At 61.7% G+C, this 13499-nt stretch overlaps 1 protein-coding gene across 1 annotated transcript in view; it reads left to right on the forward strand.

Moving 5' to 3' along the window:
- Positions 1 to 5361: 5361 nt before the first annotated feature.
- The window catches only part of BCR (BCR activator of RhoGEF and GTPase), a 72337-nt gene continuing 64199 nt past the window's right edge, over positions 5362 to 13499 (forward strand). The window contains exon 1 of the mRNA XM_079762622.1: positions 5362 to 7104. Within this exon, the coding sequence (XP_079618748.1) occupies positions 5811 to 7104 (1294 nt within the window). The 5' untranslated portion in view covers positions 5362 to 5810. The remainder of the gene's footprint in view (positions 7105 to 13499) is intronic.

The following is a 13499-nucleotide window of genomic DNA, read 5'->3' on the forward strand; positions in this document are numbered from 1 at the left end:
CAGGGCAGGGGCGGGAGAAGGTGGGGGCAGGGCCAGCTCAGAGAGGGGCCCCTGCTTCTGACGCAGAAGGGCTCCTGGAGATGGGGGGCTGCCACCCCGGGAGCCCAAGGCTTCGGCTACTGCCCTGAGACAGGACCCCCTCCTGCAGCTCCGGGGCTGCCCTGCCATCTGCTCTGGCCCATGTCACCTCCCATATGGCGGCCCTCCCCAGAGGGAGGCTGGTCGGCGGCTGGAACTGCGCCGGTCATGCCGCCTCCTTCCCGGACTCCGGCCGCACCCAGAGGCCTCCCAGCACCAGGGCCACCGGCCACCTGTCCGAGCCTGCGGCCCAGGCGGCTCTGGGAGCTCAGTCCGGCGCGGCCCTTTGATCAGCTGGCCTCCCACTCAGTCCTCCGGGAAGCAAAGCAGCCCCGGGCTCCCTGGTCCCCCAGCTGAGTGCCCTCCCCTGGCCTGAGGGTGCTCTGGCCTCTGCGGCCTGGACCGCCTCCGTGGCTGTGCCTTCAGAACAGGCTCATCCTGTCCCTGCCCGCCCCCTCCCCCCTCATGAAGGCGGGAGAGGGGGAGGAAGCAGCCAGAACCCTCCCCTGGGACACCCGACTGCCAGGGCCTCGTCAATAATTGATTCTGCAGAAGGCGGGCAAGTGGCAGCCGAGGGGGCCGGGGAGGAAAGGCCCACACCCTCCCTCACACGGAGCCCTGGGCCCAGGAAGTCCTGGGGAGACCCGCTCCCCACCCCGGGCAGGAGGCGGGAGCCTGGAGGAGGTGCCCATAGGGGACTGTCCAGCACAGCGACGAGAACAGCTGTATCGATCACCCCGTTTTCAGATCTTGCCTGCAGCTCCCGGGCGGGCAGGTGATGGATGGGGGCTGACAGATGACAGATGGGGGTCGTGTGGACCTCCTCCTTGGAGGGAGTCCTGCTCTGGCCTCTGACCCCCAAAGCGGGTAGGGATGGGGGTACTGACAGGGCCGGGAGGAACAAGGAAAAGCCTCAGCTCTCGGGGGCTCACGGGGGCCTCCAGGCAGAAAGCCCCGCCATCCTTACAACGCCATGCGGACCACCCGCCTGTGACACACGGCAGGAGCGGCCTCCTGGGGCTCAGGCGGCTGGGCTCCAGCACCTCCCCCTGCCTCCTGCCCCGATGGTGGTTGTGAGGGTGGAAGTCACGTCGATGGACGTCAATGGGGTCCCTCGCCCCAGGCTGGGCAGCTAGTGAGAGCTGGGTGGATATGAGCCCTGAAGTCCAGGTGACTCTGCCAGGTGCACCGGTTAATGGTGCGGATGGAGTTACACATGTGCTGATATAGATGGGACTTGAAATGTATGCTATTTTGTTGTATTGACAACAAGCTTCAAAACCTCATATGTCAAATTTTCTGAAGGTGTTAACCTCATAGATATCTTTACATGTAAAAATGTCGAATTTCGCGCCAAAGAGCATTTGCAGGAAGTTTTAATTTATTATTTTGAAGAAAAGTGCTGCTGGAAGTGATCGTATAGTTTGGGAAGCTTATGGTGAACATGCTCCATCTCAAGACACTTGTGAGCGCTGGTTTAAACGCTTTAAAAGGGATGATTTCGACGTGAAAGAGAAAGAACGTCCAGGTCAACCGAAAAAGTTTGAAGACCAACAATCACAAGCATTATTGGATGAAGATGCGTGTCAAACTCAAAAACAACTCCCAGAAAGATTACACGTTGCTCAGCAAACAATTTCCGATCATTTACAAGCAATAGGAAGGGTTTTAAAGGAAGGAAAATGGGTGCCACATCAACTGAACGAAAGACAAATGGAAAACCGAAAAGTCATCAGGAAAACGTTGCTTCATCGGCACGAAAGAAATCCTTTTTGGCATCGAATTGTGACTGGCGATGAAAAGTGGATTTATTTTGAGAATCCCAAACGCACAAAACCAGTTAAACACACGTTAAAAGATCTTGCCTGGGAAGTATTAACCCACCCGCCGTGTTCACCAGACCTTGCTCCTTCAGATGACCACGTGTTCAGAACGAAACGTACGAAGAAGTGGGAAATGGGGTCTCTGAATGGTCTGCCTCAAAACAAGAAAAGTTCTATTGGGACGGAATCCACAAATGACCTGAAAGATGGGGGAAATGTGTAGCTAGCGATGGACATTACTTTGAAGAAAGCACTTTTGATATTTCTCTTGAAATTATCATGTTTTCTTTGATTACAAAATCCGCATTTTTAACCGGTTGACAGCTAATCCGCATTTTAACCTAGATGCTCCTTAAACACACCTAGAACTTCTTAGTCTTCCCGTCCTTGCCTTTCTGTTCCTCGTCCTAGGACCAGCTCAGGTGTCACCTCCCCTGGCAAACCTCCCTCAGACTCCGCCTCCCCCTGGGCGCCCACATGGCACACAGCCCTCTGCCACGGCCTGGCTCTGTTTGCCTTATCCATTCCTCCCACACACACGTGCACCTCTCTCCCTGGGGCCACCCACGTCAGCTTCCGCATTCACCAGCACTGGCTAAGGGGGTGGGGGTGGGGGCGGGGAGTCATGGGTCACAAGAGAGACAGGTCTCTGTACTCCGGAGTTTAGATCCAGCTGGGGACAGACAGCAGGTGGGGAACCACATAGTGTCTGGGCCCCACTTTCCTCCTCCTTCCTCCCTCCCCTCCCTCCCCTCCCTCCCCGGAAGGGATGGGTGATAAGCTTTGCAGGGGAAGCACCAGAGAGCCAGGCGGAGCGCGTTCAGAAAGAGGGCTGAGGATGGGAGGGGTGTCCTTGGGTCGGAAGATGCTGTCCCTCGGGGAGATAGCCGCTATCTGGCTGTGTCCTTGTGCCCAACGACAAGCCATTTGGCAAGAGAAGAGCCGCAGACCCCAACTACACATCCACAGTGTCTGGGAACTACGTCTCCTTCTGTCTACGACATTCAAGGTGCGGCTGAGCTGGGGCCTGCAAACCCGAGGAGGGAAGACCTCAGTGCTCAGGGATGGCTGAAGTCCCCCCCCACCCCCCTCCAGGTATCCTCTTGTCTCCCAGGTGGTCATTATACTGCCCCTGGTGACCCCACAATTCCCCCCCCCCCCCGGAAGCTGAGGGGCCCATCAGCAAGGGAAGGCAGCTTGTGGCTTGGGGATCCTCTCTGCTGACCGCCAGGGCCCGGGGCCTAAGCCTGCCTGGCCACTTGCCGGGTGGCCCGAGCCTGCCAGCAGCGAAGGCAGCACCCCCGGCGAGGTCAGGACTCATTCTACCCATTTTATTTTAATTAATTGAATTTTTTGCGATGACATTGGTTCACGAAACCATACAGGTTTAAAGTGAACTTGACCCAGGCTGGCATGGCTCCGTGGTTGAGCATCAACCTCTGAACACGATCAAGGCACAGGCCTGGTTTGCAGGCTCGATCCCCAGTGTGGGGCGTGCAGGAGGCAGCCGATCCATGGTTCTGTCTCATCATTGATGTTTCTATCTCTCTCTCCCTCTCCCTTCCTCTCTGAAATCAATAAAAAAATATGTATATATTTTTTAAAAAAATAATTTTGTTTGGTATTTGTGCACCTTCAACTCGTCCACAGTTGCCGGTTTTGTACTGTAAAATGTATATCTCTTATGTATCCCCATACACAGTGTAGTGGGTACATTTTCTTTGTTCAAAGCTTAGTCTGGCTTCACCCATTATTTCAAATCAGTTAAACCTGAAAAGGGGTGAAAATTCAGTGAGTTACCAGCTGTTAAAGCGAGTGTACATATTGTGGGGACACCCTGTATATGCTTTTTGGCGAATCCCTTCACCTTCTTTCATCCAGTGCCCCCCACCCCCCTCCCCTCTGACAGCTGTCAGTCGGTTCCAATTATACCCATTTCAAAGATGAGGTCACCAAGGACCTGAGCACCACTGAGGTGTCAGCCTTGCCTGGCCCGGCCCTGCAGGCAGGACGGCGGAGAGGCCTGCAGAGGGCAGCAGGGAGCTGCGCCTGGAAGTCAGCCCCAAGGGTTCTCAGGTGACTCTCAGGAAGGAACACCGTGTGCCTTTACCCAGGTGTGTTTCCGGTGGGTCCCGTGAGTGCTTACAGACAGCGTCACGGCATCTCACGTGGGAGGACCAGACCCGCTCCGAGAAGGGGAGGGAGCTGCCCAGGCCACAGAGCCTGTTGTGGGGTGAGCCGAACCCTCAGGCAGCGGGGCCCTGGCCCTGGGCTCTCTGACTTAGACATCAGGGTATCTCACCTGGGTGGCCCTGGAACTGGGGGGAGGGCAAGAGAACCCCTCACAGCCCGGCCGGGGTGGCTCAGTGGGTTGAGCGAGGGTCCAGGAACCAGGAGGTCGTCGGTTCGATTCCTGATCTGAGCACATGCCCGGGTTGCGGGCTCAATCCTCAGTGGGGGGTACGTGCAGGAGGCAGACCATCGATGATGTTCCTCTCTCATCAATGTGTCTATCTCTATTCCTCTCCCTTCCTCTCTCTCTAAAAGTCAACAAAAACAATATGTGTATAAAGATACCCCCTCACACCCACTCAGGGAGGCAGGCACCCTTGCTCTCATGCCAACGCCCAGGCGGGGACTCACGCCCAGCTCTCCGGTTGACCAATCCTGTTTCCTTCCCCCTCGCCCAGCGGGCTGGTTTGGGGTATTTTCCTTTGCCCCATCGCACTCCCCACTCTGCTCTCTGCCGTGTGTGGTCTAAAGTCTCGGGGGGTCCCTGGGGCAGGAGAAAAGATGCTGTTTCACTGCTCGCCTGGGCGGTCCTGTCTGCAGCCCAGCCCTGCGGGTCACAGTGCAGGCCGGCACCCCCAGAGGAAGGCTAGGCAGACAAGTTCAGAGTCAGGCAATTCAGGGGACACTCCACTGGCCTCTGGAGCTCAGGAGAGATGGGGGGGGGTGGGCGACAAACATCTGGAACAGGACCAAGGGAAGGGAGATGTGGGTGCTGCGTGGCCTGGGGAGAAGTTCCTCTTGATGATCTCTGTGACGATCCTGTTTGGCAGCTGTTGCTTCATCACCCACCCCAGCCTGGCACACAGGGGCTGCTGGCCCTTCCGGAAGGAGTGACCTGCCTCCACCCCAGCCCTCCCAGCTCCACCCCAAGGCAGAGGAGTGGCCCGGGGCCTGGGAAATGAGGGTCCAGGTGTGCCCGGCCCGGGGGTGCAGGAGGGCCTCTGGGTTGGACGCACGTTCGCCGCCGGGCCTGCTTCCAGCCCAGCGCGGGGACCAGGAGGGCCGGGGCTCGCGGTGGGAGAGGCCTCCCGGCCCCCACCCTCTCCCCGCCCCTCCACGGGCGCCTCGGCGCGGCGCGGCCCCTTTAAGAGGCCCGCCCGGCTCCGTCAGCCGCCGCTGCCACCGCCCCCCGGCCCTCCCCTTCCTGCGGCGCCGAGTGCGGGCCGGGCGGAGTGCGGCCGGAGCGGCCGGGCGGAGCGCAGCGCAGCGCCGGGGAGGCGGTGGCAGCCCGGAGGCAGGCGGCGCGGCGGCGAGCGGAGAGGGGCGCGCGGGCGGCAGCCACGGACTAGCGGCTCCCGGCCCAGCGGGGGCAGCCCGGTCCCGCCCCGCGCGGAGCCGCCCCGCACACAATAGCCGAGCGCGCAGCCCGCACCCCCCACCCCCCGCCCGCGCGCGCCCGTCCCCCCACCCCCGGCGCGCCCCGCCCCGCGCCTCCCGGGGAGCCGAGCCGCCGCCTCACCTGCCGCCGGGAGGGGGCGGGCATTGTTCGCGCGCCGCCGCCGCCGCGGGGCCATGGGGGTCGCCGGGCGCCCCGGGCCGGGCCTGGCGAGGCCGCCGCGCCGCCGCTGAGCCGGGCCCCGCGCGCAGCCGGGCGGCGCAGGTGAGAGCGGCCGCGCCATGGTGGACCCGGTGGGCTTCGCCGAGGCGTGGAAGGCGCAGTTCCCGGACTCGGAGCCGCCGCGCATGGAGCTGCGCTCGGTGGGCGACATCGAGCAGGAGCTGGAGCGCTGCAAGGCCTCCATCCGGCGCCTGGAGCAGGAGGTGAACCAGGAGCGCTTCCGCATGATCTACCTGCAGACGCTGCTGGCCAAGGAGAAGAAGAGCTACGACCGGCAGCGCTGGGGCTTCCGGCGCGCCGCGCAGCCCCCCGACGGCGCCGCCGAGCCCCGCGCGCCCGCCCCGCGCCCGCCGCCCGCGCCCGCCGACGGCGCCGACCCGCCGCCCGCGGAGGAGGAGCAGCCCGAGGCCCGGCCCGACGGAGAGGGGTCCCCGAGCAAGGCCAGGCCCGCGTCCGCCCGCCGGCCCGGGGTGGCCGCCGCTCCTGCCGACCGGGACGACCGGGGGCCCCCCACCAGCGTGGCGGCGCTCCGGTCCAACTTCGAGAGGATCCGCAAGGGCCCGGGCCAGCCCGGGGCGGCCGACGCCGCCGAGAAGCCCTTCTACGTGAACGTCGAGTTCCACCACGAGCGCGGCCTGGTGAAGGTCAACGACAAAGAGGTGTCGGAGCGCATCAGCTCGCTGGGCAGCCAGGCCATGCAGCTGGAGCGCAAGAAGTCCCAGCTGGGCGCCGGCGGCGGGGACGCGCCCCGGCCCTCGCACCACCGGGGGCGCCCCTCCGAGAGCCCCTGCGGCCTCGACGGCGACTACGAGGACGCCGAGCTGAACCCCCGCTTCCTCAAGGACAACCTGATCCACACCAACGGCGGCGGCAGGCCCCCCTGGCCCCCCCTGGAGCACCAGCCCTACCAGAGCATCTACGTCGGGGGCCTGATGGGCGAGGGCGAGGGCAGGGGCCCCCTCCTGCGCAGCCAGAGCGCCTCGGAGCAGGAGAAGCGCCTGACCTGGCCCCGCCGCTCCTACTCCCCTCGCAGCTTCGAGGACAGCGGCGGCGGCTACACCCCGGACTGCAGCTCCAACGAGAACCTCACGTCCAGCGAGGAGGACTTCTCCTCCGGCCAGTCCAGCCGCGTGTCCCCGAGCCCCACCACCTACCGCCTGTTCCGCGACAAGAGCCGCTCGCCCTCGCAGAACTCGCAGCAGTCCCTGGACAGCAGCAGCCCCCCGACGCCGCAGTGCCCCAAGCGGCACCGCCAGGGCCCCGTCGTGGTGTCGGAGGCCACCATCGTGGGAGTCCGCAAGACCGGGCAGATCTGGCCCAGTGATGGGGACAGCGCCTTCCCCGGAGATGCAGGTGGGTACCTCCGCCGGCTGACGGGGGGGGGGCTCACCCCGGCCCCCCTGGCCAGGAGCGATGATGGAGTCTGCAGGGGGGACTAGGAAAGGGGGTGATGCCGCAGGCGAGGCATAGAGAGGTGCCGATGGAGGGAATGTCCGGTCCTGCGGGTCCCTGCGCCTGGACAGACCACCCCGCCCTCCTCCGCAGGGCAGGTTCCCGGTGTTGGGAATGGGGTTGGGGTGGGAGGGGTGGGCGGTGTGTGTGGGTGGGTCCCAGGATGCTCTGGGCAGTCATCTCCCCGCTCCCCGAGGCGCCGGGAACCCTATAAAGAGGGTTTCTTCTCCGCCATCTAGATCAGATGCTTTTATCCAGGGTTGATCTGTGTGTCGGGCGTCCCCCCAGTTCCTGTCCTGGAAGAGTTATATGACACGTTTGGGGAACCCTAGATGCGCTCGCTGCTCCCAGGCCGTGCAAGTGTAGGGTTCGCTCGCCAGCCAGCCAGCCAGCAGCCCAAGTCAAGTCACAGCAGGTGAAGATGCAAATTAGGAGGAAGTGAGGTGACAGGTAGCTCTGACTCAGTGGGCCCCTGAACACCAAGGGGGTGGGAGTGGGGGTGGAGAGCCACACCCGTTCCCATCTGCCGGGCTCTGGTGGGAGACTTCACCCATCGTTACTCACTCGCTGGGCTCCTGCCTCCTCGGTGCCCCAAGGACCGGTCTGGCCCCGACCCTGAGATGAAATCGACGGGATCGTGTCTGTCCCTTCTGGGCTGTGTACACATACCACGGGCATTGGGGTGCTGGGGCTGGGTGGGAGCCAGTCTGTAACTGGGGTAAGGAGAAGGGTGGGTGGGTGTGAGCCTGTCGGGAAGCTCCCAGAGTCTAGTCCCTGTTGGACTGAACTGGCTTTCCGCTTCATTGATTTTCCTTTTTCTCTTTTTTTTGCTGATGGAGTTGTATGTGCTTCATTGGTCAGAACCCTCTTGAAACAAGTGAGGCTATTTTTGGCTCCGGAGCCGCCTTTTTGGGATCAGCACTCCGTCCTGTTGGTTTCAGGTGCATCCAGCTGCCGGGTTCCCATTCGCAGCTGGTGGAGCTGCGGCCCCGGAGCCCTTCGTGGGGGGCGGGGGGGAGGTGGTGGAAGGCTGTGGCATTTAGAAACCTGCTTTGTAGGCACATCAGCCCGTCTGGGGTCTGGAGCGTTGCCCTGCGGCCGCTGGGTACCAGCCCTGCCGGGCCAGCTGTGGCCCGAGGGAGCCAGCTTGGCCCCTCCGAGTGGCGGGGCTGCGGGACTCAGGGCCAGTTCAGTGCCCTTCAGTCCGTTCAGGCTGTTGTGCTACGGTCACCACGCCCGCCTCTGGAGCGCTCTCCATCTTGCAAAGCTGAAGGTCTGCACCCATCCCACAGCGGCTCCCCGATTCCCCACCCTCAGCCCCGGGGCGGCCTCTGCCCCGCTTCCTGCTTCTGTGGTTTGACTCTTCTTGGCACCTCGTAGAAGTGGAATCACCCAGTGCTCGTGCCCCGGGGTCTGGCACCAGGTCCCCGAGTTCACCCACATGTGCATCTTGAAGGCAGGGGTCCCCTGGCTCATTGCGGACCTCCTGGGGAGCCTCAGTCAGAGCCGGACACCCAGCACCTCCTGGAGGGTTCCTTCCTTCCGGGCGCCCTGGGAACTGGGAAGCGTCTTACCAGCTGCACCTGTCTCCCCCTCACTCCGTCCCTGACCTTTCACCTCCCCTCGGGGGCAGTGGCAAGCCCTGTCATGAAAGAGGCCAGTGGACCCAGGGACCTCTCTTCTTTTTTAGTCCTTTTAGAGTCTGGGGAATTCTCTCTCTCTCTTTTTTTTTTAATTTTTAAAAATTTATTCATTTGAGAGAGAGAGAGAGAGAGTAAAACATCGATTTGTTGTTCCACGTATTTATGCATTCATTGGTTGGTTCTCAAATGTGCCCTGATCTGAGATCGAACCCACAACCTTGGCGTATGGGGACGACGCTGTAACCAACTGTGCCACCCACCCGGGCAGCCTGAGGGATTCTGAACTTGAACCCTCAGCCCTGTTCCAGGTGTCCGTTGTGAGATGGGACCCCGCGCCCCCCGCCCCCCCCTCCTGTTCCTTCGTGGGCGCTCGTGCCAGCTGCTGCCCTGGGTTTTCACGTGCATCAAGCAGCGTACTTTGCCCTTTGGGTCCTGGTGCGGAGTGGTCACCGGAATGACCGCTGCTTCGTTTTTCTCTTGGACGGTGATTGAATGGACCCGTGACCAGCGAGAATGAGTAACTGCGGGGCAGTAAGAGGCCACCCAGGCCTCGGCCGGCTCCATCGGCGTCTTGTTAGACCAGAGCCTGTGGTCATCTCTAGGTGGAGCGCAGACACCCCCCCCACCCCCCCAGAACAGAGGCACAGCGGGCAGCCCCGGACGGAGGCCCCAGAGCACTTAGGTCAACAACAAGGTGGGAAACAAAGTCTAGGTCACATTTTACAAGGTGTCCTGGCTCGGGAAGGATGACGTTCTTGTTTTGGGAACAGAACGAAGCATTCCAGAACCTCTCATTAAAGAGCTGGCCCGGCCGGCGTGGCTCAGGGGTTGAGCGTCGACCTAGGAACCAGGAGGTCAGGGTTCGATTCCCGGTCGGGGCACAGGCCCGGGTTGCGGGCTCCATCCCCAGTGTGGGGCGTGCAGGAGGCAGCCGGTCCATGATTCTCTCATCACTGATGTTTCTCTTCCTCTCCCTTCCTCTCTGAAATCAATAAAAATCTATTAAAGTAAATATATTAGGAAGTAAAATAAAAAATAATAAAAAAAGAAGGAGCTGGGAGAGCTGGTGATTTGCGTGGGTCCCGGGGAACACGCCTTTCCCATTTCTCCCTTTCGCCTCGTTTGTTGCTCAGTAGCTACCCCACCCCCCCCCACTCCCACTCCTGGCTGCGAGTCCCGTGGCCCACAGGCCCCGGGTATGTGACTGCTGCCCTCACCGGGGCAAAGACTCCAGGTGAGCCATACGCTGGGGCCCACCGCACCAGAGAGAGAGAGAGAGAGAGAGAGAGAGGACTCAGCAGTGCCTGGGCCGGCTGCAGCTCACAGGGGAGAGGGCCCATGTTCACAGTCATGGATGGGCGATCAGGTGTCCTCAGGTTGCAAAACAATGGACCTGAGTTTTGACTAAGGCTGCTTTTTTTTTTTTTTAAATTTATTTTTATTGATTTCCAAGAGGAAGGCAGAGGGAGAGAGAGAGAGAAACATCCATGATGAGAGAGAAGCATGAATCGGCTGCCTCCTGCACGCCCCACACTGCGGATCGAGCCCACAATCCGAGCATAGGTCGATGCTCACTCAACCACTGAGACTCGCCAGCTGGGCAATTCTTTAATTGCTTTATTTATTTTTTATTTAAAAAAATATATATTTTGATTTTTTACAGAGTGGAAGGGAGAGGGATAGTTAGAAACATCGGTCAGCTGCCTCCTGCACACCCCCTACTGGGGATGTGCCCGCAACCAAGGTACATGCCCTTGACCGGAATCGAACCTGGGACCCTTCAGTCCGCAGGCCGACGCTCTATCCACTGAGCCAAACCTGTTAGGGCTCTTTAATTGCTTCAAAAAAATTTTAATTCTTAAGGTAACATTTTTGTTTTTTTAAAGTCCTGGTTTCTACACTACCTTTCCTAGACCAAAGCAACGGGCTCTCCCCCGTTCAGTCCGTCAGAGGCATTTCTGGAGCCCCTCCTGGGTTGCAGGCACTGTCTGTGGGGGACCCTCTCTCGCCGTGGGCTTCAGTCACGGCCTGTGGGAACGCTCCCCCTCAGGGACCTTCTGTAAAAACCCACACGCAGATCCAAACCTGTGCCCTGTTCTGCGTCTCCCTTCCTGTGTGTCTTCCTCTCGCCCCATCTGCAGCCGCTCCCCGCGAGTCCTGTGTGCGTCCGCCTCGTTCTTCCGGGCGGGGCGGTCCTCGGGGTGCGGGCAGAGTCTCTGCTGCCTCCCCGGAGGCCCTGAGCCGTGGTGGCTGTGACCGTGGTGGCCGAGCCCACGGGGGTCTGTCCGTGTCCGTGGCTGTGTTCGTGAGTCAGAGGTGGAAGGAGACCCCATCTCTGAGGCTTCCGTTCGCTCAGCCCCTCGCCTGTCTGGCTCAGCCCCTCCCTCCCCATCTAATAAGCGGCAGTGGATTTGGGTGGGGGGGGCCAAGGATGCAGGGGTCATGATCTGGAGATTCATTTTTCCTTCTTTGCTGAGGCGGGGGCTTCCCTGCTAAGCCGGAGCGAGCATCCCGCATCCTGACTGGGGCCTGCTCACCGGAGCCTGGGATCCGAGCGCTCACCTTCGACCTTCAGAATGACCGCGGACAGGGGTGGTGGCCGGGGCCCAAGGGGACGGACAGGCGGGTCATAGACGCACCTGCCAGGGTCTGGGGCCCGGAGATTGCGACACCGCCCCCCTCCCCACCGCCCCCCACCTGTGAGCGAAGTGGCCGGAGCAAGATCATTATCATAGTTACATGCTCTCTGCTGGTTGGGTCCGAGGGGGTGGGAGGCAAATGCCCAGCCCTAAAATAACCCGCCCGGGTCAGGCGGCCGGCGGAGGGGCTGGGGCTGCTCTCTCTGCAGACTGGGGGGTGAGGCCGGTCTCAGAGTGGGCACAGAGCGACCCTCCCCTGCAGGAGTGGAGGGGACCTCCGTCAGTTGTTGTGCACACGTCTGGGGACCTGCTGTGTCGGGTGGTCATGGTGCTGCGTGTCAGGAGACAGGCCTCCTAGCAGGTCATTTTCCGTCCGGCGGGGAGACGGCCATGGAACCCTCAGTCTCTGATTGGGATCTGCCGGCCCTGCCTTCGGGCGGCCACAGAGTGCCCGCCACGCAGGGTGTTGCTTCTCTCTCATTTTGCAAACCTGCCAGGGAAAGGGGTTTTCTAACTCCCCACACGTCCTCCGGGCCCTTTGCTGAGGTGGCGTTGGGCGAGGTGGGAGCCCCCGGAGGGCGGGCTTGCTGGAAGGGCACGGTCCTCCACCCACCTTCTCTGTCCTAACAGGGGCGGGGGGAGCGGCCGGTGCCGGCTGCCCTGCTCACCTGCGAGCAGGTTGTGGGAGACGCAGAGGGACGGCGCCTGGCGGGGAAGGTGTGACCGAGGAGGCCGGCCTCTTGCACAGAGTGTCCGGCTCGTGGCCCGGGGAGCCCGGCCGGTGACCAGGGGGTGCTGGGAGGAGGCGTGTCCAGGTGGCCAGGAGCCAGCCGAGGGGGCACTGGGAGGAGAGGACGGGGCCAGGGACCCACAGCCCGGGGGGGGGGGGGGGATGCTTGACTGCAGAGCTCTGCCGTGGCTGGAGAGGAGCTTTTGAGGATCCCCTTCCCTTCATGCCTGATGCTCCCGTGTAGACCGTGCTGCTGGGTCAGCTGGTGAGCCCGGAGGACCGGAGGAGGTTGTCTGCATATTACACATATGTGGCATCCGTGCATATAAGGTGAACGTTCTAGAAGCCACCACCCTGGGAGTAAGGGTCGGAGATCGGAGACTGCCGTGCACTTGGCTGGGCTGGTGGCTGCCAGGGAAGGAGGCCCGTGGCCGGCATCTCGCCGCGGAGCAGTCGGACGGGCCTGTCCTCACCCCTGGAGCAGCTGGGGGGCCGCTGTTAGTTTAGCCTAAAGGCTCTGGGTTGCGATTGCGAACATACGTCTGGTTTCCTCTCCTGTGGCGTTGCTTCCGCGGCCAGATGGCGTGTGTCGCTACGGCAGACTCTTCTCTGTGGAAGGGCGAGCGAGGCCCCAGGAAGGGCTGGGCGAGGCTCTAGAAAGAGGTGTGTGGGCCCTGGCCGGTGTGGCTCAGTGGATAGAGCGTCCGCCTGCAGACTGCAGGGTCCCGGGTTCGATTCCGGTCAAGGCCACATGCCTGGGTTGTAGGCTCCTCCCCAGCCCGGGCCCTGCTCAGGGCTCGTGTATACAGGAGGCAACCCATCAATGTGCTTCTCTCGCATCGATGTTCCTCTCTCCCCCACTCTCCCTAAAAATCAATGGCAAAATATATCCTTGGGTGAGGATTAAAACAACAACAACAACAACAAACAAACAAAAGTGGTGTGTGGGGCTCCAGAAAGGGGTGCGTGAGGAAGTGGGGGACTGGGCCTCCCAGCCCGGGGAGCCCTGTGCTTGCCTCTTCAGCCCTGGGCAGCTGGGGTGTCGGGTTCCAGAAACTGGCAAGGGAGGTGAATGGGGGAGGCACTTGTTCTAACTGCTCAGGAAGTGCCCGGCTCTCTTGGGGGAGTGGCCACTGCTGGGCTGGGCGGCCGGGTCCCCAGCGAGGGGCCTGCCCTCTAATCTGCAGGTACAAGCTGTCAGCTGTCAGGGTGCAATTGACAGATGGATAGGGACGTGGCCGCCAGAACCAGAGTGCCCTAGCTGAGTCGCCCCAGGAGGACGGG

The sequence above is a fragment of the Cnephaeus nilssonii genome (assembly GCF_951640355.1).
Source record: "Cnephaeus nilssonii genome assembly, chromosome: 22".
Classification (NCBI taxonomy): Eukaryota; Metazoa; Chordata; class Mammalia; order Chiroptera; family Vespertilionidae; genus Cnephaeus; species Cnephaeus nilssonii.